The following is a 25,100-nucleotide window of genomic DNA, read 5'->3' as shown; positions in this document are numbered from 1 at the left end:
TCGTCGAGGTCCCTAGTTTTTTTTTCGCAACATCCCGAACGGAAGTCGCTGATTTTTGTTTGTAGGCATCCCTGATCTTTTTATCGATATCCGGACTTAAAGGACCGAATTTCCGGCCACTCTTCGGCGCATCTTCAAACGTACACTGTTCTCTATATTTTTTAATCGCAGTTCGTACCACTCCGACGCTTACACCCTCTTCCTTGGCCAATTTTCTCAAGGAGAGTCCGCTCACAGTGCACCATTTGTGCACGATACTTTTTCGAGGTTCCGGAGTAAGACCATGCATTTTGACAGGAAACACAAAACTGAGCACTTTTTTGATGCTATGTCATTCAGAAATGAGCAAACAAAAGGACGCTACCAAAACATGTTGAAATATTTCATTATATTCAAAGTGACCGTTAAAATAAGGTGTGCTTATACTTTCTGGAACAGCCATATGCCCGTACATGCCCGAAACCCATCCACCTCACAAAATCAAATAAAAATCCAAAAAGCAACAATTCTGTAATCATTTGGCATCCACTCTTATTTATGATGGTTTTATAATGGCAATGAATTATCCATTTAGTTTAAATACAGCATTTCGCAGTGTAAAACGTTCCTGATTAGTAGTTCACCTTTTCGCTGATTTAAAAACCTTTTACAGTACGGCGAGAAGTCAAAAATTGTCTTGTTTCAACATTAAATTTAAAGTAGTTCTCAATCCCACCATAAAACTGTTCTATAAATCAATCATAAACTTCATTAGCAATTTTTTTATTAATGTCTTGATAAAATACTCTATAAACCTGTTCTATCATTACAGAAGCAATCATAAAACCATTAGGTTTTAAATGAGAGCAAAAGGCATATATTGTTGCCGTTTAGGATTTTAAAAGTGTATAATAAAATCTCTTCTGTTTATAAATTGAACTTTAAGGATGGATCCTCATAGTGAATAAAAAAACAAATTTATGACAAGGATATCTCGAAGGATAAACGAAGTTGAAGGAAAAATTCAAGCTATGCTAACGACCGAAGGGAAGTCGATTTTAGTAAAATTTTGTTCTTTAGAAGAAACAGCACGTCCGACGGAACGGGTTCCATCAACGACTGAGCATCTGGTGGAGAGTAGTGAAGTAAGCGTGGTCCTCAAATTCGTAAAACATTGTCAAACAGCCTGAAAACAGACCAGCCTTCTCCAGACCTTGCAAATAGATGAAGATCGGAATAACTTGCGTCAGTACCGATAGCAATCCACTGAAACTGTCAGTTAGCGGACACTAGTTGGTTTGCGATCCATAGCTGCGGTTTTGTTCGGCGAAAGGGTCATCACTTGGAAAAACAAAATCATTCAACCGTACATTCCTGCATCGTTTGATGGTGCACTTCCAGAACCATCCGGAAGAAGAAGATCTTTTCGGGAATGATCAAGGTTACAGCTGTGCAAAATGCGAAATGTTGTGAACACCTTCTGAGTAACTGTTTCCAAGCCATCGGGAGAGAACCGCCTGCAAGAACGCTGATTCGCACAGCGCAACTATCGAAAGATAAACAAACTTTGACGTTTAACATTGTGTAGCCAACATTGCCGCCATAAATGCTGCCATAAATCTGAACGGATTGGGATCAAGCAAAATGACTTTAGATAAATTCAATACAGTCTACAAGTTTTCTTCATAAAAGCCAATTCAAAACCTTATGAATTTGATAAGGATTTCTTGAAAGCAAAATAACTTTGTCACAAATGGCCCATGAAAACAACCTTTATGCCTCCGCCATATTACAATTCTTTTGTTTGTTTTTTACAATCTTCGATGTTCAATCTATATTTCCTTGGATATAACTTTATTTTAGTCAATTTAGCAATGAGAAATATTTAGAATGCAAAAATCATGAGAAATAAAAATCTCGGCTAAGCTTGATGACGAGAGGTAACCTCTACCTGTGGGTGCAAACTAGTTATGCATAATTTTCCATGAAAACATCTATGATCCATACCGAAATAATAACAGTTAGTTTGCAAACACATTTTCTTACATGTTTCAAGCAAAAGTTTCCACGGGAAATTATGAGTTTTTCTTTATGGACCGATTTGCCCCAAAAACGTCTGTTTTACTTGGAGAATTTGGAAACTATCCTCCTTCTAGTAGTTCTCACTTCGAAATGTAGGTAGCGAAAGCTTGGAAAAGTTTCACTGCAAGACGCCAATTACAAAGGCACCTGTTTCCCCTATTCGCATTGCGCTTACAACATTCACTACCAGGGCGGCGCTACATTGCGTAGAGAAAAGCACAAAACACTACTAGCGCCATCGCTGCTTTCAACATAGCAACCAGACATGCGAATCGTTCGCTGAAAGCTTTCCATTCGGGTGTTTATCGCTTCGCGGGTGGTGGAATGGGACAGACAAAAAGCTGTCGACTCGTTTAAATCCTGGTATAATTGAGTCCATATTCCCTATGGGTTTTGTTCTTTTCTGCTCTACCGTAAAGCCACATCTCGCTCCGTTGCGAGCTATCGGTTTTCAGTTTTCAGTTTTTCATTTATTACACATTGTTTCCTCTGATGATTTGCTGTTCACTAGTTTGGAATTTTAGATCACTGCACAACATTTTGCATACCTAGGTTTCCTTGCCTACCAAGTTGTTTGTCTTCTTTTTTTCACGTCTGTTGTTCTGATGCTGTTTTTTTGCAATTTATGAGAATGATCGGATTTTGTATGCTTCCAGTTATCGTGGTGACTGAATACAAAATTTTACTGATAAAAATAGGTTAATTTTTGTTTTGCTCTTGCTTCCTACGCCATCGTCGTACCAGTTTTGCCACACCGATGCACCATTTTATGCATGCATGCAAGGGTGCTGTTGGTTCTATTTTATGCAAGTTTGTGTTTTAGTAATTCAATGTCTCATACAAATTGATTCTCGTAGCTTAGAACTTTGCTCATACACTCATTGGTTGTGGTTTTGTTTCATAGGTTTTCTTTTTCTAACACATCTCAGCGTAACTTTTTATCAATGTATGTATGCAATCCATGTATGTGTGTGAGTGTGTTTTCGATTTCAAATCTCATCGGTTCACTTTGGAAAATAGAATAGCATTAGTTATGGTTTTTCGCATATTTTACAAAATAATAGTACAAAAACGATAGCGACTCTCTTCCGGAAGGAAGCCTCATCCCGAAAGAGCATCGATGAATGCAGGTTCAGAATAAAAAATAAGTTGGAAAAGTTTCGTTTTTGGCAAATGATAGTGCTAATGGTACAAAACGGGTTAACGTATCTTCGAATTTGTTTGTGTTTTTTGTTTTCCAGATTTTAAAAGAAAGTTAGATTATCTAAACTTACATAACAACTAAACGTAATGTTTTTCTTCCCTACTGTTCCCTCAATAGCTGGCGCGAACGCGTGGCCATTTTTCCGGCGTTACTTTGTGTGTTTCGCTTTAGTCCGAATATATAGATCCAGCTACGGAGCAGTTTCTAGTGTAAATAATAATTACTATTAACCGACCAAGTCTATCTCTCAATTTTTACCCAAAAAACGAAAGAAGCATTGATTCTGACTAATTGGAAAAATTGGTATTTCCCTTCTCTTGCTCTCCTTTCGTCTCGCTCATCTTTGCTAAAAATATACCCTAGACAGATTTGTTTGCTTAACCTCAAAAAACGTTAGATTTACATACACAGATAGGCGCGGCTAATTTTTCTTCTTCTTCGGTTTTCCACCTTTCCTTAAGCTAGAGTATATCCTTTCCGTTTTGCTTCACAATCCTTTCTGGCTTCCCTTGATTCTTGTGGTTTCATTTTCCCTTTCCATTTATTGTACATCCATCTTAATAAAAAAAGAAAATCCTTCCGCTCTTCCGTTCACTTCCCATTTCGCATTCGCGCGCTCTCGCTCTCTCACTGTTTCCATTTTTTTTTCGTTTATCCCTAACCGCAATCGGTGTACATTTTAAGTTACCATTAATTATTATCATTACATTTAATATGTATATAATTTCCAGTTTGTTTTCCAGGATTTAGTTTTTTTCTTGCTCAAACCGTTCTTTTTTTTCGCCAGCCATAATTGCTCAACTGCAATCGGATTTCATTTTCTTTTAAGATATGAAAACGAAAACCGCGAATTCACCTGCCTAACCGAGCTGATAGATCGATTTTCCGGCTTCTGTCCGCTCTGGCCCTTCCGTTTGCAAAAATTGATTTACCATTACAATTAATTAATTATATTTACGAATTAAAGACGACGGGAGGTAGGGGGGAAGGGGGTTTGGACTGTTTGCGTTTTTGGGGAATGAGGTGAAGGTGGTGGAGGTGGTGGGAGTGGGGTTTTGGTTAAAATTACGCCTTTAATGCCACTTCTATAATAATGTACAACAGCAGTAACTCTTCTTCTGGCGCTTCTCGGAGGTCATGTTCATTTCCCGGACGACGGTGGCGAACACTTCGTTCACGTTGATTCGGTCCTTGGCGGAGGCTTCGATGAACGGACAGTCCCACAGCTCGGCGAGGGCGCTTCCTAGAATGGGAGGAGAGAGCTGATTAGTTGATGCGAATAGAGTTTGCGAACGATGGGGCAAATATTTGAGGCTATGTTAAGGTACAGCAATGCGCTCAAAAGATACAGAAAGGCATATACATAGATTGTTGATCGATAAGAGCTACCGTAGCTTGAATAGCTAAAATTGTAATTAACCGATTCCACCGGGTCATACGTGACCTTTGTATGCTAAACATCTCTGTTTAAAGATAATCATATAGTTTCTTGAGCAATATTGTAATATTGAACGATTCTTTGGTCTACCAACTGGTGAACTGGTCGCAAGCAGCTCTTTGTTGCAACCAGGAACGATCTGGTACAGAATCTCCCACATGCACATATTTGTAGTGGTAGTGGATCGCATGCGACCCAAGGGGTGGCCACTCTACACACTCATTTTGCGCCAACATTTTTTTTCTCAGTGTGCCGGCAGTGCTGAGAGTACCAGTCATCAGACTGACATTATTTTGTTTGTGAATAATGGCATGTTTGGCAACCCGGTTTATTTGACAGTTCAAATGCTTTGTTTTGAAGCAACAACACAACTAGCAGTGGAATTCGAACCAAGAGACGATTATCCAGTAGGACATGCTCATACCGGACAAACTGGCCCGACCGGAAGATGGCAATCAAGTTCCTCAGACCGCTCAACAAAGACAACATCGTAACGCATTCTGATAGCCTTCAAAATTTACAGCCGCTGCAACAAGCTTCTACTGATGTTTCATCCGCTAGAACGGGCTCACACTATCTATTCGTACCAGCCGTCGTTGCATTTTGGAAAGCAAGATTGTTTGCCTGAAGTTGACGAAAGCGTGAAGCTGGTCATCAATCAGGCACGGGAGAAGCTCTACTGTGGATCTAAATTGGCTGCGGAGACGATTGCTACTTGACAACAGACCGCAATAACGTGGAAGCACGGTTCGAAGTGGTCAAATCCTCCAGTCTTCGACGTTTTAAGCGTCCGTCACTACCAGTACCACCGGAACGGCCATGTGCACGTTGGAGCAACAGTCATCGAAAGCCATCATCTCGCAGTCACAGCAAAATTAAAGCAAACTTATATTAGCCTAGATGATTTCGACTGTTCTCCCCGTGGTGGTTTGTTTGTTGAAACGCGAGAGGATGAATACCGATATCGGGAGTACACCGGAATGAATTTGCCAGGAGCGTGGATGAAGCTTTCTACACAGATGGACGATGAAATGGCGGGTGTATTTAGGCAAAAATAACAGCTTGATCATCCTGGTCCTGGTAGATCGAATGTTTTGACATAAGACCGTAGTCAGCTGTTCTCTTATTTTCAACGCAGTATCGATTGCCTTGATTTTGATGTACTTATTAACTGCTACTTATAGTGTACTGCTTCGGACAGACGCACCTTTCGTCACGTTTTGCCTATACAGGGCGGACTCGATTATCCGGAGTCTTGAAAAAAAATTCACTCCGGATAATCGAGCCCTCCGGATAATCGAGCCATAAAAAAAAAATTTTTTTTGGTCTTATGTGATCTCATTTAATGTTTTTAGTGGTCCCATTGAACGCTATTGAAGAATTATGGAATTGGACCGCTGGTTGTGTAGATATGGCCGGAACAAGTTCCGGCGTTTATGGGTCATGAGGCTAAATTTGACTTGAAAGGAACAAAACCCATTAAGCGACACATCAAATTAAATCAAAATTTGATATCAAGATCAATGGTGGAAAATATTAAGAACCTTGGACCATATTGGCCACTTCCGGACAAGCTCCAGGAGCCCCGGGAAAGTGACCAGAATCGGAATTGGATAATAACCTATTATGAGGCACATTAAAATCTCAAGATCCTGACCAGTTAGAAAATTACTGTTTTCGGCAAAGTTGTTCTAGAGATCATAATCTTTTCGCTGGTGGAGAGTAATTCAGAATTTTCTCACTACGTAGCGCTAGAATACATGTGAAATTATCGCATGTGATATATCTCGAGATCATGACCAGATAGAAAATTACTGTCGTCGACAAAGTTGTTCAGAAGGTCAAGGCCTTTTCGTTGGTGGACAGTAGTTCAGCGTTTTCTCACTTCGCGGCACTAGTATACATGTAAAATTCTTGCAAATATATAAAATATTTCTAGATCCTTACCATATAAAAAGTTACTGTCTTCGGCAAAGTTTTTTCGTGAAGTCCAGATCTTTTTGTTGGTGGAGTAGTTCAGAAAATTCTTACCAAGTGGCGCTAGTATATACATGCAATTTTCGCATATACAATAGCTCGAGATCCTGAGCAGTACAAAGTTTCTGTTTTCGGCAAACTTGTTCAGGGGGTCAAGACTTTTTGGCTCGTGGACAGTAGTCTAGAAATTTTTCACCAAATTGCGCTAGTAAACGTGTACAATTCTCGCGTATGCTAAGCTCGAGATTCTGAACAGGTAGAAAATTGCGGTCTTGGAAAAAGTTGTTCAAGATGTCAATGCCTATTGCTTGGTGCACAATAGTTCCGAATTTTTACACTACGTGGCGCTAGAATACACGTGAAATTCTCGTATGTGATTTTTTTTCGAGATCCTGACCTGATAGTAAGTTACTGTCTACAACAAAGTTATTCAGGAGGTCAAAGTCTTTTGGCTGGTGAACAAAAGTTCAGAATTTTCTCATAAACTCTAGGCTTTAAACTCCTGAACAACTTTGGTCAAGACAGTAACTTTCTATCTGGTCAAGAACGTGAGATATTTTATATGCGAGAATTTCACATGTATACTATTGAACTACTGTCCACCAGCCAAAAGACCTTGACCTCCTGAACAACTTTCTATCTGATCAGGATCTCGAAATATAACATATGCGAGAAGTGTACATGTATACTAACGCCACGTGGTGAGAAAAGTATTAACTACTGTTTACCAGCCAAAAAGTCTTGACCCCCTAAACAACTTTGCCGAAGACAGCAACTTTCTAGCTGATCAAGATCTCGAGCTATTGAATATGGGAGAAAGGCACGTATATACTAGCCCCGCATAGTGAGAAATTTCTAAACTTTTGTCACCCAACAAAAAGATCTTGATTTACTGAAAAACTTTGCCGAATACATTTACTTTCTATCTGGTCAGGATCTAGAGATATTTTATATGCAAGAGTTTCATATCTATAGTAGCACCGCAAAGTGAGAAAACTCTGAACTACTGTCCACCTGTGAAAAAGCCTTGACATCCTGAACAACTATGCCGAAGACAGTACCTTTGTATCTGGTTGGGAACTCGAGACATTTTACATAAGAATTTCACGTGTATACTCGCGTCGCGTAGTGAGCAAATTCTGAACTATTGAGCACCAAGCAATAGGCTTTGATCTCCTGAAAAACTTTGTGAAAGACAGTAACTTTTTATCTGGTCAGGATCCCGAGATATATCACAAGCGAGAATTTCATATGTATACTAGCGCTACGTAGTGAGAAAATTCTGAACTACTGTCCGCCATCGACAAGACTATGATCTCCAGAACAACTTTGTCAGAGACAGTAACTTTCTATTTTGTCAGAATCTTGATTTATTCCATGTTGTAATCAATTAAGTCAAATCCCACGTAGTATGGTCACAGTTTTTGCGGTTTCTATTTACATTTTCCCTATTATCCGCATTTTTTAGGTGTTAACTGTAATCAAAGTTTAGCTTGTTTAGATCAAAACAAGTTTTTTGAGGAATACTCGTTGGTTTCAGATCGTTACCAATCGACAGCAACAAAATGGCAATGGAAAACTCATGTGTGCGGTACAAAGTACAACAGCGCGAGTAACGGAGGCCCTTTGGTACATTTTTTTTACGGATCTTCAAAAATTTTGTTCGTTTGCCATATCCCCCCCCCCCTGAGCCGTGACGTTATTAGTGAACGGACCATCATGGGATTTAATTTTTGTATGTTGTTGTGGCACATGATATGTTTGATTCCTTTCAGGTCAAAGTTAATCCAAAACCCCTTAACGCCGGATTTTGTAACAAAGGCACACAAACACTTAAATATAGTCATTTCCCGATCTTGTCAAACTGAGTCGAACGATGTATGTTACTCGTCCTCGGATCGAAAGTCGGTTTTCCAAGCGGGTCATGAAAAATAATTTGCAAGATAGGTAAAAAAAATATGACTCCGGATAATCGAGCCATTTTCTCCGGATAATCGAGCCCCGGATAATCGAGCCTCCGGTTAATCGAGCCTCCGGATAATCGAGTCCGGCCTGTATACCTAATGCATTGCTTGTCACAAAATCGTAACCCCCCTTCCACTTGGAGAGTGACATAATATATGTATCACACCTTATAATATTCAGCTCGGTTGTGCATGCCTGATTTTACATACGGCGCGATATAGTAGTTTCAAATATATCATTTCTAGCCATAATCCAGAATTTACGGAACCAGAAACCAATGTGACCATATGGCAAAGGAATCATCACAAATATTCTTTATTGACTTTATCTTATCATGCTAACATGATTTGATGTGCAATATGATTATTATACCGCGATTGTTACTGTGGGCATTACTGTCAAAAATAGTGACTTATAGTTGTTAAAAAAGTGACCTAAGAGAAGAAAAGTAGTCGTTATGATGGCCCACAAAAGCTATAATTTTTCAAGAAACTTGAGGAATCTGGAATCAAATGCCATGCACAGTTTTAAAGGCTCGTTGAATTTTATTATTTTTTTCTAAGGACCTTATTTAAAGGGAGTTCTGGGAGAAACATTTTTCAGAAAAACATCAAATACTATCTGCTTTCAAGGTAGTTCTGAGGAATTTTAGATTTCATGTGAAGCCTGATTGATTGATTGTTTTGTCTTTATTTAGGAGGCTTTCAGCCTGAGGCTGGTTCGCCTCCATTCTGATAGTTTTGAGTAGAATTTTAAGAAACCCTGAATTGAATTAAAAGTAAATTTTAATCAAACTCTAAGGAAATTCTGAGGAACACAACTCCTGTGAACTTCACGGGAAAATTTCAAGGGTATCCTGAGGATAATTTCATATAGTTTGTGGTAGAAAACGAATCCAGAGCATAAGTCCTTGGAATTTGTATAAAAATGCTAAAAAGAGGATTACAATGAAATCTGAGAATAACTCCAGGACATCTTCAAAGGAATTCGGAAATTAAATTCAGGGGAGTTTGCCAAACAAATTGTGATAAGAAATCGAAGGAATTTGTGAGGAGAAATGCCAATGAATTCTTATGAGACTTTCAATGTTAGTAGAATACCAAGAGAAGGAGTGAGATTCAAAAGGAAATCGGAAATGAATTCAATGAATATTCAGAAAATCTATCCAAAGGGTTCATATTATGGAGAAATCCAAGGCAATTCAGAGGAAAACTAAAAAAAAAAAAAAAAAAAATCGGAGAATAGCTTCATCGAAATTTTGTGGAATATTTCAATGTAAATCTCCGTTGAACATCGAATGGACTATTCTGAGGTCTTTAGAACTACTTGAAAGTTCCCAAATTTTTCCTGAAGTTAATGAAACTGCCTTGAAGTTCTTTTGTAGTTTAAAAAAAAACTAGCCTGAGCCTAACAATACTTTTCATCAAATTCCCATACTTCCCTGAACTTTATAGGAATTCCTAAAGTTTCCTCAATTTTTCGAACGATCATGGATATCCTCGAAAGGTTTAACAATTCGCTAAAGTTCTCTAAACTTCTTTAAAATTTATGTGACTTCTCTAATGTTAACGGAACTGCACTGAGATTCTGTATTCTTTTCTGAAAAGAAAAGTTTTTGCAGTTCTCATGCAGCTTGTTGTACTGCGCTGAATTTAAATGAACGGTCCTAAAAATGTTTAAACTTCAGTGAACTTCTGAACTTATGTGAAGACCTCAATTAATTTTTTAGCGTCTCTGAAGTTATGCTTTAAATTTCCCACTAGTTTTCTGAAACTAATGGAACTGACCTCCCCCTGAGATTCTTCCAATTTTTGGATGCTCCCAAATTTTACTAATGTTCATAAAAAGTTCGCGGTTCTCTTCTTAACCTCCATATATGTCTAAGAAGTTCTCGAAATGTTTCTGAAGACCACTGTCCTTCTGTGAAGTGTTCGAAGTTTTTTTTTTCTAAATTTCTGGAACTTTTGTGCTCCCGAAATTTTTATGGAATTGGAACGAAATAATTAATATAGTTCTATGATTTTCACTGAACTTCTCAAGATTTTTTCTGAAGTTCATGGAACAGCCTGGTGTTATTAAAACTGCCTAAAGGATTACTGAATTTCTTTAAAGTTCTCTAGTCTGCCCTGAATTTATCAGCATTTTTTAAGAACTTGCAACTTTACTGAAATTAATTGATTTGCCTCGAAGTTTTGAGAATTTTCCTTAAGTGTAACTATTAAAAACGCTCACTTTTTTCCCTGAACTTATCTATGCTTACCTGAAGTTCTCTAAATTTGTTTTATAATCCGGCAAATTTTCTGATATAAATTCATGATTCCCTGACGCTTCTGACGTTTGTGGATCAATTATAGAATTCTTTGAATACCCCATAATTCCATGGAACTCGTTGTAATCGCTGCAAATTTTCTTAAGTTAATGGGATTATTCTGAAGCTATCTGATCGTCCTCTAAGTACTCGAAACTTCACTGAGTATCATGAAACTATCTAAAAGTATCTAAATTGATTAAAAGTTCTCTGGAATTCCTTCAAGCTTTCTTAAAGCTCTCGCTTTTTAATTAATGGAACTTCGTTGATGTTCTCTAATCAACTTAGCTAAATTTTTGCATTTTTTCAAGTTCTTGAAATTTGCATTATCCTTAAAATACTCTCACGTTTTAAGGATGTTCATATAACTTTGGTCACAATCCAGAAATTCTCTCGGAGCTTTGCTAAAGTTTCCGGAAATTCCCTGAGTTTCTCGAAACTTCTATACGGGTTTTTACAATTTCCTTGAAATTATTTGAACTGCCCTTTGAATCTTTGATCTTTCTTGATATTCTCGAAGCTCCCCTAAAACTGTTAATTCTATTGAAGATCTCGGTTCTGATCGCAAACACCTTCAAATTTCCCTGAAATTCTCTGGACTTCTGTGAAGTTTCTAAAATATTTCTGAAATTTTAATAAATTCTCTGAAGGTCTCTGTACTTCCCGGATATTCTAGGAATATCTTAAGGGTTCTCGATTTTTTTCAGCACATCATGGAACTATCCTGATTTTTTCTAAATTCACGATTATACATCTTTAAACTGCTCCAAAAGTCTGGGCTGAAGTTACGTTAACTGCTCCTAAGTTCTGAAATTCCCCATAGATTTCTAGATCTAGCTTTTCTGAGCTGGTTAGAACTTCTTAAAAATTTGCACAATACCCCTCAAGTTTTCTATATTTTCAGGTTCGCTTGACACTTACGAAGTTCTCTGACATACTAGGAACTTCATAAAAGTTAATGAAAATTTCTGGATGCTAAAAGAACAGCTTTGAGGTTCTTAACGCTTCCAGTAAGTTCCCCATATGTTCAGCGTGTTAACTTCCCTTATGTTACCACAGTTTGTTTATGGAGCTTCACTGAAAAGCTCAGCATTTTCTTCCATTCCTCAGAACTTCTACAAAGTTCCTACAATTGTTGTGAAGTTAATGAGAGTGCAATGAAGATCTCTAATCTTGCATAAAGTTAATTACGAACATGAAATAAATCTTTTTTTTTCTTCCTTAATTCTGGCATTTTAAGAATACAAAACTTGAAGACATTGAATATTTTTAGAACTTGGACTTACTGAAATTAAGTAAGTTGTTTTAATTTTAAGAAAGTAAGAAATTGAGTAAGTGTTAAACTTCAACATTCAGTGGATTTTATTGTAAAGTTGTTTCTTTAAAACTGATTGCCATGTCTTAAAAACGATTGGGTTAATTGGTGTTATTTTTTTATCTACAAAAAATGCATATTTTAAACGCATTTAAAAAAATTCTTTCTTATTACAAGCCTGGAATTTATCTGGAAAAACCGGGAAAACTTAGAAAATCGAGTAGACACCCTGTAGACAGAGAAGGACAATTAAACGTCACAAAGCAAGGATGATCAATCTTGCAATAAATTCACGCTAAAAAAGTTGAAAATAGTGACTGATTACAAGAAAAAGTTACTTTAGTGACTTGGCCTTAAAAAAGGAGACTTTTTAGTGACTGACCCCGACTGTGGGGTTTAAAACCGGATTCTACGTATATCCCGGAATCGATGCCAATGTGTCCATATGTCATCAGATACACTACAACCTGATTTCAGTGATCATAGCTTGTCATTTTGGCATAATATGACCTCAATGAAATTATATTCCAACAAACCGTTCGCCGGAATTCACAGATCTGCGTTCCGGAACCGATGCTAAACTGGCCAAAATCATCTCAAATCATCTTCATTCACTTGATTCTACCTATTTGACATGATTTGACATGCCACAAGATACTTTTGCCTGAGATATTACTATGTCCTGCAGAACCGATTTCCGGGACTCCCGGAACCGATAATATCGTATAAATATGGAAATATCTAAATTTAGCCTTACTAATATTTTTTTTACATTAAATTTATTTTTATTCAGTTGTTTTTTTTTTACCATAACTTTACATTGTAAGTGATCAACATTAGTTATTAATTCTTTCCTAAAATTACTGAAAGCCATTGGCTAATTTTTGCTAATTGGTATTTATCATTTTACAGTGTGAACATTTGTTCGATTCTAAATTTTTAAATTTTTAATTTCCTATCTAACTACATTAAATCCTAACTAAACCTACTATTTACAAAATTATGGGTAAAGATTTTTAATTTTTTCGTACTCTGAATTTAGAGCACAGCCTGCCGTGGCGTGATCCAATGAATTTACCACCTTATGCAGACCTGGACACATTGGAACAGAGAAGAAAAATGCAACCAGTCTTATTTGTAGCGAAACTTTTAAATGGCAATGTGGACTGCCCTCAACTACTTTCACATGTAAACTTCCGTGTTCCTCAAAGGATGTTGCGGCAATCATCCTTACTACAATCAATATTCCATCGGACTGCATATGGATACCATGAGCCAATATCTGCGATGATTCGGGCATTCTCCGCTGTGGAAGAAGCATTTGAATGCGGAGAAACATCGAACCAATTTCGAAACCGATTGAGAAGATTGTGATTATTTTTGTAATCTGTTGTGTATTATCCAAGTTTTATTCATTAAGACAACTACTGTCAGATGAATTACAATAAACAAATAAATAAATAAATAAAATTGGGATCATAATTGTCACCGATTGCCTGCAAACAGCGCTTTCCCTAACATAGATTTCAAAATCGAATTTCATCCGGTCTCATTGAACGGTGCTTATCGATGTGTATGTTCAATCACCGTGTGTGGTGATGTGTGGTCGGTCGTCAGTAGCAGCACATCGATTTCCTGCGAAAAGTGCTTTCCCCAACACAGATTTCAAAATTGAATTCCATCCGTCACTACGTGTGGTGAGTGGTGATGTTCTCCAGTACACAACGAAAGGCTCCCCGCAAGCAGCTAGCTATCAAAGCTGCTCTCAACCGCTGATCCGATTCAGTTGCTCGTCGTCATTTTCGCAATAACCGAATACCACATGACCATGTCAAATAACCAAAAACACTTCGTAAGGTTTTCTCCAGGACGCTAGAAAAAGCATAAAAAATCTCGAACTTATATGATTGATCGCGAATATCTCGCGATTGGAAAATTTTTAGCAAGAATTTTCGCTTTTTTGCTATCTATTGAATAAAACAAAAGTTTTGTTTTGTGCACGGAAATGCGTAATTTTGTCATCAGAAAACGAGGCGTTTCCGTGATGGGAAAATTGGTTCCCCTAACACAGTCGCTGAATATTGATACCAAGCACTGAGCATGCCAGACCGTACCTTTCTTTTTGCCTTTTGATGCAAATTTTAAGCCCCTCCTATTAAGAGAATTATGCCAAAAACAAATCTTGCCGAATTCTCTTAACAGAAGAGGCTTAAAATTTGCATCAAAAAGCATAAACGTAGGTACCGTCCGGTAGGCTCAGATTCTGTGATTGATGCGTTTTCCCTAATACATATTTCATTTCCGGACCGCTTTCATCTCCAGGAACATCGAGGACAAATTTCAACAGCATTGTTAACTAAACTAGCTTCCAAGCTTCCTTTTTCCAGCGGTCCTTTTCAGGACCACAAATGACTGATAAAAGAGTTAACTAAAGTGTAAGAGATTGTATCCAAGACATATCGTCAAGGATTGGCTTGTACTATATGGCCTACATGGAACCCAGTTCTGCTGGGGTGAGAGGTAATCAAGCTTACCACTACACCACCGGCGCCGCATGAAGTAGTTCGCCTCCTCGTGGTGTGCCCTGGAAACGTTAATTATCGAACCCAAGGGAGAGATATTGCGGCTAAACGAACTACCGCAGAGTAAGGACGCTGGAACCCCATCCAGCTCGTCCCAGGAGGTTGATAAGCCCTGCACAAACCCTCGTTGTGCAAAGGCAGGAGTGACACCGGGTTCTTAGAGTGCTTAGCACACGCAGCTGGTAAGCGGTCACATCTGTCCTGTTTGGCCCTGGACAGTTGGCTGGCTATCACGTATGCTCTAGAACTCGGGCGAACAACTAACAGCGATCAACAAGAGGAAGGCCCTGCACAGCTGCTCACTGTGCAATAGCGAGTGTCGCGTCTGACACAACACTTAGTGATGCGCCATAGCGCAACTGGCCCCCTCCCATGACGTAATGCTTTCGGGCGGTTCCGGGGAGGGCAAGGGCCTAGAGCACAGGGTAAGGTTTAGTGGGTCGGGAGTGCTACTTCTCCCATTCCCACACCCTGAGTTATCTTCTCAGGTGTCTGGGAGCAAATTCCCCCCTGTATGAAAAAAAAAAAACACCGGCGCCGCTTCTCTCGAAAAGTTGTTGTTTCATAATTTTTATCAATTTTTAAGAGTTGATCTTGAAAATTTCATATAGTTTAAAATGTTTCAACTATCTTTTAAAAAAACTATATCAGATACGTATTTCGTCTACTACTTGCAAATTTCTACAGACTGAAGTAGTTTGCGTATCGTAAACTTTTTTTTCACGTGATAGTGAACGTAAATAGTGAACGTAAATAGTGAAAGTGAATAATGAATTAGTAAAAGTGCAACAAAACTAGTAGAATTACAATTATTCTACTAAAACGCCCATCAATCAACTTAGAACATAACAAACAGTTATGAAAAGTTTCATCCAAATCGGAGAAGGTCGCATCAGATCGATTCGTCATTTGGCGTGGAACTGCTCTGGTGCATTCAATGATGACGCTGCATCGTGTGAATTTATAAATATTGCGCTGCGACTGTGAAAGTTGAAAACCGATGAACCAAGAAAATGGTCCTGCTTGTTTCGACTCATTTTCCGCTCAAGAGTGCATTTCCCATTTTGGCCTTCATTCCTCCCAGGACCCACGTTGAATCATCTCCTACAAAAAAAAGTTTCTTTCCATCCACCTTATTTTCCCCCAGAGTTGAACATTCGCTAGCAAGATGCAAATATCGTGCAATTCTTCTACCATCATCGGAAATAGCTTTCTGTGCCTTGCATTTACCAGGTTGTCGGCATCAGCTTGTTCCTGACACCCGACGGAGGAAAATGGAAGCAGGGAAATATAGAATTCAATTCGCTGGAAACTGGATGAAATTGGAAACATCAATTCTTACACTCGACGAGTCAGGAATCGAAACATCTTCCAAGGCAACACGGCTGCAGCTGCTTTTTCTGCCCTCCAAGGGAGCCCCCGAAGCCAATAAACAGCTGCTGCTGCTGCCGTCTTGTCGGATTTCGCAATAGCAATGGGAAAAAGGAATTTAGCTTGTAAAATAGTTCGCATTCGGATTGAATTGGTCTCTTGGTTGTACGATTTCGAGATGGGATATGGTGAGTGAGTGTAAATCGAGAGGGAAATAGTAAATAAGGAAATAAGGACCAATTCGCAATTGGCTTCGTCGATGGCTTATTGGGTTCGATGTGGGCATGCTTGCTGCAGGATGCTCTCTCTTTTTGCACAACATTAGGCATTGGTGCATTGGTGCTTCCATATGCAGTTGGCGGCAGAGTAAGAGCATTACATTTGCATGGATGATTCTGAATGATTCATAATGCACAGATTTTAGCCCAAAATAATTGTGAAACCACTATGCTTTATATGCTTGCTTTTTATGGTTGTTACAAAATCGATACTATGATTGTTGCTGTCCTCCGAAGAAAACACCTCCTACACATCTCTAAGACCGTTTTTATACCGTCTCAAGCCATCACGTGTCGCTGGGGCTTACCTGTCTGGCGAAGAAAATATACCCAGCTCCGACCACCGCACAGACAGAAAAAAAAGGAAATGAAACCTAAAATCCCACTGAAGACAACGACGACAACGACGATGCCCACATGAATGGGGTGGAAAAAAGCTTTCCTTGGGAAAATAGTTGCTGCTGCTGTTCTGTTGTACCTGGAGAAAAGGTTGAAATGAATACAAACATCGATTGGGAAGAAGCACCAGATGTTGCTCAAAATTACAAAATCACAGGGAAAAACTGAGCTGCTTCTTTGTTAGCCTTCGTTTGGGGAAGGGTTTTTCCTATGTTCGACGCGAGGAGTTACTTTGTGGGACATGGTCTGCTTTGGCAAGGGAAAATGTATTTTGCTTCGATTTTGGTTTTAATTGCACTAAAAAATTAAGAGCACAAATCTAGATAGAGCTGGAATTAGGGCGAAACAGCTTTTGTAAACAATGACTTCTCTCGGAAGTCTTCCTCTACCCGATGGTGATGTAGATTTGCGTTGGCTAGCCTTGACTTTCTAGAAATCATCGAACGAAGTCATTGTTTACAAAAGCTGGTACGCCCTAATTCCAGCTCTATCAAATTCATGATCAATACTCCAGCAGACTCACTCAAAGTAAATCAACACTTATAGGGTTGATATCCTTAATGTCGGACTTAGCATCTCTAATATTGGGCCTATACTAAGGGGTATTTAACTCTTCACACCTTAATCTGTGCCGAGAAATTTAGCAGTGCCGAAAACTGTGCCAAGCGTTGTGCCGATCGTCAAAGTAGGCCGAAGTGTATAAATCAAGGTGTCAATATCCCATGAGTTTGGCAACCCTGAAGTTAGACTTTTGTGATTGTATTTACATTTTCAATTTCCCTAATAATTGGCCATGGTTCATGGTAAACGTTAAGCTTCATTCTCATGAGAACGAGAGCGGAATGGGCGGTGGAAGAGGAATTGGAAGCAATCCAACCTATATGACCCGTCCACAAGAAACGTGTGCAGAAACGTTCAAGCTTACCAAGGGCACGATCCTTTGTAGTTGTGGTACCTTCCACAATTTATCACCAGTCAAAACCAATGGCCTAAATCAATGAAAACCATCAAATGTTCCTCCACTTCATATCTGTCATACTTCGGAAATGGTGCGCGATCGTTCTAAAGTCTGGAACGCGCAAAAATTGGTCAATTTCAAATTGGTGTATTTCTGTTCGAAGTGCATAAAATAAACCTAAAATGCTGCATTTGGAAGTTGAGTGTATATACAATGGTTGCTATTATGAGTTTTCACCGTTTGCTCTCCAGTTTTCAAAATGACGTCCAAGCAAGAGGAGCAGCGTGTCAAAATTTTGCTCGCGCAGCAAGAGAATCCGACGTTCTCACACGCCAAGTTGGCAAAATTGCTGGATGTGGCCAAATCGACTGTTACAAACGTTTTAAAAGTGTTCGGGGAGCGTCTGTCGACCACCAGGAAGCCTGGAAGCGGCGGCAATCGTAATCCGGACGTGGCAGCGACGACGAAGAAGGTGGCGGTTAAATATAAGCGGAATCCTAACCTCTCCGTCGCTGTCAAGCTCAATGTCTCCCATACTACTGTGCAGCGGGCCAAGAAACGAACCGGGTTGTCGACGTTTAAGAAGGTGAAGGTGGCGAACCGAGATTACAAACAAAACACGTCGGCAAAGCAGCGGTCCCGAAAGCTGTATACGAATCTGCTCACAAAGTTCGACTGTGTCGTCATGGACGTCGAAACTTATGTGAAGGCGGATGTCAAGCAGCTTCCGGGAGAGGAGTTTTACACCGCATCATGAAAAGGGAAGGTGGCTGAAATTTTCAAAACCATCAAACTATCGCAATTCCCGGAAAAAAATATCTCGTCTGGCAGGCCATATGCACTTGTGGTCTAAAAAGCGGCATTTTCATTACTACGGGAACCAAGGGGTAAGTCACTCAGCACATTGTGCCGGAATTATATTCTACACAGCTTGGGCACATCCATATGCACATTTTCAGCATACCTTTGGCACAATCTCGTAGGCATTAGATTGTTGTAAATAAAATGGGAGCACTGCTGGACAACTGTCATTGTAGTTGTTCAGATCATTATGTGCTGTTTGACTATATGTTCAGGAACATCTTCCAATTGAATATACCAGAGAAACTCAGACCAGCAGTTCACTTATACATCTAAATACGAAATGTAGGTTCTAGAGTGGACTCAAGAGGAAGAGGCAGTTAATCAGACTTCATTGGTACCCTTAATTCAAATAATGCTGCAACTCACACAACACAAAATAAAGAAGTCTATTACCCTCTATAGTCGGTATCCAACAATGCTCTCCACTGGTTCCAACTCTTTCCGGACAAAAGGCTAGGTTTCTGGTCTGCCTTTGAGAGCATTATAAAACACTAAAACACAGGACTTTTATTACCCTATGGATCACAAAATATCGTAATTTCGCACACCCACTACTTCCCGCGTCATCCTCAATCCGATTTATCCTTGCGATTTCAAACCAAAACATTCAAGTTGTCAGAAATACCGGGTTGCCGGGATGGGTATTTTACAAACAATCACAGCTTGCTCTGTGACCGGCACAATCAGCATACTTGCAGGACACTGACAAAAAAGATGACCCAAAATTGGTGTGCGGAGTGACCTACCCCTTGACGGAAACCGTCAATCAAGAGATCTACAAATCAAACTTTCGAGATTGAGCAAGGTGACCCATCGCCCTGGATCCTTTTGAGTCGAACTAGTGCACCAGAAGAGTGCAGATTGGATCGTTGATGATGAAGTGTACTTACGGAATAGAATGTATTTGCATTTCTGATTGCATTGATCTGTTCCTATAAATTCTATACTGTTTCGCTAAGGCAATCGTACATTGGTTCAGATCTGATCAGAATATTTGGGGTTAATACGAATCGACATCCCCCAGCAGTACTGGGACTTGTAAGGACATTACTTTAAAGTCCTGTGGATTTCCCATCGAAGTCTATACCAATTGAAACCAAGAATGCCTGAGGAAAAATGAAGGGGATAGCGAGAAAAGTTCCATCCCGCAAGACCCTTGGCAAGACCGGGATTCAAACCTGGCCGAAATACAAAACCCGCAAACCCCCTATGATGTAGTCTTTTGACGTAGGACTACGTCTGTGATTTCTATATGAGGGTACACTTTGTGAAAACCAAAAATGGAACATGTAACAAAATTATGAAAGATTTTGAACGTTAATATCTCGGCTGCCCCTGGACCAATTTCAATAATTTTATCACCAATCGATCACAAATATTTCTACGCATCTGTTAAATCTACAACTTTATCATTATTTCAAAATGTCACAATTGAAAATTGCACGAATGTGCAACTGTTGCTATGATAGTTAAAATTATCACCGATTGCCTGGGAAAAAACACAGATTTCAAAGTTGAATTCCAACCGGTCTCAGCAAACGGTGTTTGGTCCATCACCGCGTGGTGAGTAGTGGTTTTCTCCAGTACATAACGAAAGGCTCCCCACAAGCAGCTAGCTATCAAGGCTGGCCTCAACCGCTGATCGGATTCAGTTCCAATCACCGTGTGTGGTGGTGTCCGGTCGTCGGCATCAGCAGCAGCAGTGTTTTCGGCACGTGGCGTTGAACATTGTTCTCCAGTACACAACAAAAGGCTGCCTGCAAGCAGCGAGCTGCAGCCCACATGAGCATCCATAGAAGAAGGAAGAAGCCGCACCGTTATTGATCGGAATCAGTAGCTCTTCGTGAGTCGCTGTGGGCCATCTATGTCAAGCGCGTCATACTAAATAGTATAAACAGAGAGAACCCCGTTCAAATTCCTATCCCTATACAAAACACAAGCTCCTGCTGCAGTTAACAAATAAGCTTTATTATATAAGAACACGTAGTCCTACGTCCCCATTGCGAACAACCCCATAGGGCTGTCCCTTGTAGTTTTTTTTCTTTATCGTTCGTTCTGCATAACAAACTTGTAAAACAAAACCTCCGTTTCTGGCACAATATTTGCGACGTTCAGAGGATTTTTGCCGCTCAGTTCTCCGATCGCATTTAGCACGGTACCGTCGTATTGGACGATATTACGGGCATTTGACCAACCGTCGCTGGACCATGGTGTGTAAGAACTCTTGGCTTCAGGCCCGAATAAAAGCTTTTCTGGATAAAACGACAAGCCGGTGGGATTTTCGCTATGAATCGGATGAGATAAACTATGTTTTGTTGGTTTTGAGGAGATAAGTTAATGGTGAAGACGATACTTACAGAATTTTTCCTTGGAATTTTTTGAAAAGTGGTAAGTAATATAGAGTAAATAAAGAAGTCAACACTCGACAGTGATGCTTTTTTATATTATTTTTTTTTGTATCCTGCTTTTCAACGTGTTCCTAAAGTGCCGAATAGTGTGCCGTGGTGTGTTTTGGCACAGTGTGCAAAGTTGATCACCCCTTGGCCTATACCTACATAAATTCCGAAATACAGCATTTATGATCAATGATTCGTTAGCAACCAACAATGACAATGCAAGATCTTGATTTTTTTTTCTAAGTGACTCAAATGGGAATCCTAAGATTTTGCATGAATCTCAGAAGCTTGAGTTTTTGTTAAATTTGTAATTTCTACACTTTTCTTTTCGCGAATATTTGAATATTGAAAACTGCTCTGTCCTCCGTTGGCGATACTGCCTAAAATGAAACCACTAGAAGCGGATCCCGTTCTGATGAAGGAAGATAAAGTGTTTGTTGTATTGTACCTTTTGACTGTAGTTTTACGATGTTTTATATAGTAAACAAGAATCCTCGGCTCTGTAAAGTTAATTCGATTGAGCCTTATCAAATAAATCAATAAACCGTCCTCCGGAAGATCCGAAAAATCCGTAAAAGTGGTCAATATATGGAACTGATCCTAGAGCTCCGTGTTTTTTCGAAAACACTTGGAACTGTCATATATAAATTAATTTGCGGACGTGACATAAACATGTACCTAGAAGGCCATGGGACCGTCCTTCGCAAGATCTAGAACATCGAAACTGATCCTAGAGTTCTACGGTTTTTTTTTCCGAAAGCATGTGGAACTGCGATACAAGAAAGAATTAGGGATCGTGACATAAACATGGACCCAAATGACCATGGGGCCATCCTCTGGTAAGTCCAGAACATCAGTAAAAGAGGTCAATCAATGAAACTGATCCTAGAGCTCCGCAGTTTTTTTTTCCAAAAACATAAATATGTACCTAGATAGCCATGGGACCGTCGTCCGGAAGATCAACAACATCTGTAAAATGGTCACTCCATAAAATTGAGAGGTGGAAGCAGTACTATGACGAGCACCTCAACGGTGATGCAGCAGAAAACGAAGGTGGCACGGCAACAGACCTTGGAGCACGTGCAGAAGACGACAGGCTACCGGTCCTTGATCTTCAAGAAGTTGAGGAGGAGATCGGTCGGCTGAAGAACAACAAAGCAACTGGTGTAGATCAACCACCAAGTGAGCTATTAAAATACGGTGGTGAAGCACTGGCTAGAGCGCTGCACTGGGTAATTGCCAAGATTTGGGAGGAGGAGATATTACCGGAGGAGTGGATGGAAGGTGTCGTATGCCCAATCTACAAAAAGGGTGACAAGTTGGATTGCTGCAGCTACCACGCGATCACAATGTTGAGCGCCGCCTACAGAGGTGCGATGAGTTCGTGTATTTGGGCTTACTGATTATGAGCGCACACATTATGGCAGGGAATTGTGCCTACTTTGGACTCCGGAGGACGCTCCGGTCGAATAAAATTCCACGAAGTTAACTATCTAAAAGACGCTTATTAGACCGGTGGTCCTCTACAGCCACGAGACCGTGACTATAAATCAATAAACAAAAAAATATAAAAAATTGTTCTCAAAATCGAGGTCTCAGAATCTCCATGAGCATAACCATTGATGACCGTACATTTCCTAGTTGCTACTCCCTTATTGAACAGATCCAGAAAAACACGCACAAGGAGCCAAATGAGTGGAACTTGCTACTAGCAACCCATTCTCAGTGTGCAAGTTCTGGTGCATATGTACGTTAAACATCAATAACGTCACCGGCCACGTCCTTACAGTCATCAGGAAAAGGAAGGAATGCTAGTTTGATAGACGTTGCTGCTAGAACTCGAGCATACCTCTGCATCTCCACACCTATCAAGCGAAGGGAGTTTATTTTTGGAAAGGTAATTGATCACGATTCACCATGGTAAGCGATGTGATCATTTGATAATATGGTGACGCAAATTACATCTTTCTTTTTTCTCCTGAAGATCCCGCAATGACCCTGCAGTTTTCAGAACATTCCTGAGATTCTTGGAATATTCCATGATATGCCGGAACTTATTAAAAGTTTCTTAAATTTTTCTGAAGTTCATGGGACTGTTCTGAAGTCCTCTGATCATCATCAAAGTACTCGTTCTTTCCTGAATAATCTCCTTTGAAATTCTCTAAACTTTCTTTCGGAGGTTTCAGGACTTTTTAAAAACTTTCATGAAATTAATGAAACTGTCTTTTTTTTCCTCTGTTCGGAACCTAACACTACTGCGACCAGTTAATTGTTCTATTGTATTATATCCCGTGTCCTTAGTTTAGTGCATGTCGTATTACTCCATCACTATTGAGAAATGATGAAGTATTCGATTTTTTTTACAGTTGCCACTCTTGCATTTATCGCAAGGATCCGACTCTAATTGAAAGGTCCCGCTATTTATACCCTTCGGAGTGTTAAAACACCCTCCAAAGGCGCGCCCCTTTGTCAGTCAAAATTGGATTCCTTAGCAACAAAATTAAGGTATGACACCAATCATGACCATGCATCAGAACCCTAGTCTTAACCACTTCAAACTAGGGAACAACGAATAGAAGATTAGTAATCACATAGATGAAGACAACTAACTCATTTGTTTTTCCTTGTTTCAAGATCATCCTCGGTAGACAAAGCCGAGTCTTGTCATTATCAACAAGGCATAAAAAGTAACAAGGACTAAGATGTGTTCCTTGAATTACTGAAAAATCCTGTTCCCCTAGTTTGAAATAGTCAGGACTAGGAATCGGTGGTAGATCTTACATCCCGTAACGTACCACGAAAAGGTGATTTACCCACGTTACGGGGCATGAAACTGTCTTCGTGTCCCCTGATGTTCGCTGAGGTCCCCGCATTTTATTTTTATATGCTCGAATCTGCCATTAATCATACGGAGCTTCCCTTAAATTGTTCTCACATTTTCCTTGTGTTCATGTAGCTTCCCGAATGTTTCCAAAGTTTTCATGAACCTTTCGGAACTTTTCTGAAGTTTTCCATTTCCGAGTTCCAACAATTTCCATTAAATTAATTGAACTGCCCTAACTGGTGTCGGAGGTGTCTTAAATCTTCTTAAGCTATTGGTTCTTCTTTTAGACTTTCTACGCTTCTGTAGCGAGCGTTTGTGCAGCTCTCAACGTAGTGTTCTAGATGTACTTCTACAGTTATGAATTTGTACATATATTGTTCGGCAAGTCAAGAAAATATTCAACCCGAAAAATTGCCTCGACCAGACACCCGCTGCATCCGGCTTGGTAATACCATGCCTGTACTGAGTAGGCTATCGGAGGCCTCTGAAGTTCTTGGTACTGTCCTAACATAAATGGAACTGTCCTGAAATCCCTTACACATTCTTGAAGTTCTCTGGACTACTAGAAGTTTTCGTAATATTTCTGATATTTTCTTAAGCTACCTGAAATTCTCTGGACTTTCCTGAAATTCCAGAGCACTTTTTTCAAAATATTACAGAAATTAATGGAACTGTCTTGAATTTATCGGAACTTACCCCTTTAGATATTTAAAGATACCAAAAAGTCTGGACTTCCCTGATGTTCCTGGAACATTGCTGAAAAATATTGGACCCTTAGGATCTGAGCTATGTCTTCATCGGTGTATATTGCTACAAAGCAGGCAAGCAATATATCATTATACTTCTACCACTCCGATCGAGCAATGTTACAGAGCGAGTTTGTCATGGTAGTCGTAGCAACCGTTTTGTCTGTATCGTTGGTTGCTTTATGTGTTTGGATTCGCTGTCTTTAACTGTAAGCTTGTTTCTATTCGCGGACTTACTAACAACACCATAGGGTAGGGGAAATTCTCCTCTTCCCGATAGTGCTCTTGGTTTGCGTGGGCGTACTTCAGTTCTCGTGAAAAGGACATAGCATTATTTACAAAAGTTTATAGGCCCTTTTCAAATGTTACGCGAGCATTATGCATGTGTTAATTTTTAGTAAATAGGGCCCCGCT

At 39.6% G+C, this 25,100-nt stretch overlaps 1 protein-coding gene across 2 annotated transcripts in view; it reads right to left on the bottom strand.

The window, feature by feature from the left end:
• Nucleotides 1-2,509: 2,509 nt before the first annotated feature.
• The window catches only part of Rap2l (Ras-associated protein 2-like), a 528,640-nt gene continuing 506,049 nt past the window's right edge, over nt 2,510-25,100 (bottom strand). For both annotated transcript variants that reach the window (XM_065221952.1, XM_065221951.1), the window contains one exon: nt 2,510-4,508. In XM_065221952.1, coding sequence (XP_065078024.1) covers nt 4,351-4,508 — 158 coding nt within the window. In that variant the 3' untranslated portion in view covers nt 2,510-4,350. The remainder of the gene's footprint in view (nt 4,509-25,100) is intronic.

Source organism: Ochlerotatus camptorhynchus, unplaced genomic scaffold, assembly GCF_037179485.1.
Source record: "Ochlerotatus camptorhynchus isolate MF236.1 unplaced genomic scaffold, CSIRO-AGI_Acam_v1.1 ptg000150l, whole genome shotgun sequence".
Lineage (NCBI taxonomy): Eukaryota > Metazoa > Arthropoda > Insecta > Diptera > Culicidae > Ochlerotatus > Ochlerotatus camptorhynchus.
Note: the sequence above shows the minus strand (reverse complement) of the source record. Positions and strands in the feature narration are given on the sequence as shown.